Source organism: Dama dama, chromosome 7, assembly GCF_033118175.1.
Source record: "Dama dama isolate Ldn47 chromosome 7, ASM3311817v1, whole genome shotgun sequence".
Lineage (NCBI taxonomy): Eukaryota > Metazoa > Chordata > Mammalia > Artiodactyla > Cervidae > Dama > Dama dama.
The window spans coordinates 31,345,832-31,347,239 of record NC_083687.1 but is presented as its reverse complement, the minus strand read 5'-3'; the positions used below and the strand labels follow the sequence as shown (position 1 = coordinate 31,347,239).

The window sequence follows — 1,408 nt, the reverse complement described above, 5'->3', positions numbered from 1 at the left end:
GTCATACATTGACATGAATCAGCCACAGAGTTACATTAAATAAGGAAATGAAAGAAAGCAATTTCAGGCTCACGGGTTCTCTAGAAAGTCTTGCAGGTTTGGTTTTGCAGCATATATGTGAAGCTGTCTCCAGATAATGCCTTCTGGTGCATCTTTCCTTCGGCACCTCAGCCTTAGTCAGGCCACATCTCTACTTTTACCTCATCAGAGTTTCTCACTCGGCTGCGCTCTGTCTTTCTGTAGCAGCCTCTTCAAAGCCCCCTTCACATCTTTGTTTCTCAGAGTGTAAATGAGAGGGTTAAGGGTGGGAGTCACAACGGTGTACAAAAGGGTTATGAACTTCCCTTGACTGTGAGCATAAGAACTGTTGGGTTGGATATAGACAGCTGTGATGGTTCCATAGAAGAGAGTTACTACCAAGAGGTGAGACCCACAAGTGCCAAGGGCTTTTCGCCAGGCTTGAGCTGACCTGATCCTCATTACTGCTTGAGCAATGCATCCATATGAGATCAAGATAAGTGTCAGAGGGAGGAGGAGAAGCACCAAGGAAGCCATGAAGAGCTGGACCTCATTGGCATGAATGTTTACACAGGCCAACTTGACCATGGCAGGCACTTCACAGATGAAGTGGTAAATCCTGCGGTTCCCACAACGGGGCAGGCGAAGGGTGATGGTGCCCTGAATTAGGGTGTTGCCCACTCCGCTCAACCATGCCATTCCTACCAGAGACTGACAAAGTCGTGAGTGCATAACTGTGGCATAATGGAGTGGTCGACAAACAGCAGCATAGCGATCAAACGCCATGACAGCTAGGAGAACACATTCAGTGGATCCCAGTGCCAGGGATGCGTAGAGTTGAATGGCACAGCCCGTAGGACTGATTGTCTTGTATGGACCATGGAGGTTCCATAGCAGTTGGGGAGCAATGCTGGTGGTAAGACAGAGGTCAACAAAGGAGAGATTGGTAAGAAAATAATACATGGGTATGTGGAGCATGGGATCCAGACAAGAGATCAAGATGATTGCTGTGTTGCCTAGCAGTGTCAGGAGATAGGAGATTAACACAGCCACAAAGAGGATCTTCTCAAGCTGTGGGTGGTCGGAGAAGCCCACCAGTATGAAATCCCCTGCCAAACTGTCATTAATCGTCATCATCACCCTACTCTTGAAAAGAAGAGAGGCACATGTGAAAATATAGAAGTCAGATAGTGAGAAACAGTTAAGATCAGAATTGCAGTTAGGAGAAACTGACCCATAGGTGAGATAAGAGGGGTGTGCCATTTGGGAGAGGAGAGAGAACCGTTTGTCTCTAGGAGGGAATTAAAAGTGTACAAGAGCTTAGAGAAAACTGTTAAACATATGATGACATAACATGGACCATATAAGAAATGATTAATCATTAATTATT

At 46.0% G+C, this 1,408-nt stretch overlaps 1 protein-coding gene across 1 annotated transcript; it reads right to left on the bottom strand.

The window, feature by feature from the left end:
- Positions 1–204: 204 nt before the first annotated feature.
- On the bottom strand, positions 205–1,155 carry LOC133059282 (olfactory receptor 2G3-like). The gene has a single exon (XM_061146271.1). It carries the CDS (start codon positions 1,153–1,155, stop codon positions 205–207), a length of 951 nt encoding a protein of 316 aa, XP_061002254.1.
- Positions 1,156–1,408: the final 253 nt, after the last annotated feature.

What these genes read in the sequence shown, in the direction of transcription:
- LOC133059282 (XM_061146271.1), bottom strand. Translation starts at nt 1,155, where the DNA reads ATGATGACGATTAATGACAGTTTGGCAGGGGATTTCATACTGGTGGGC.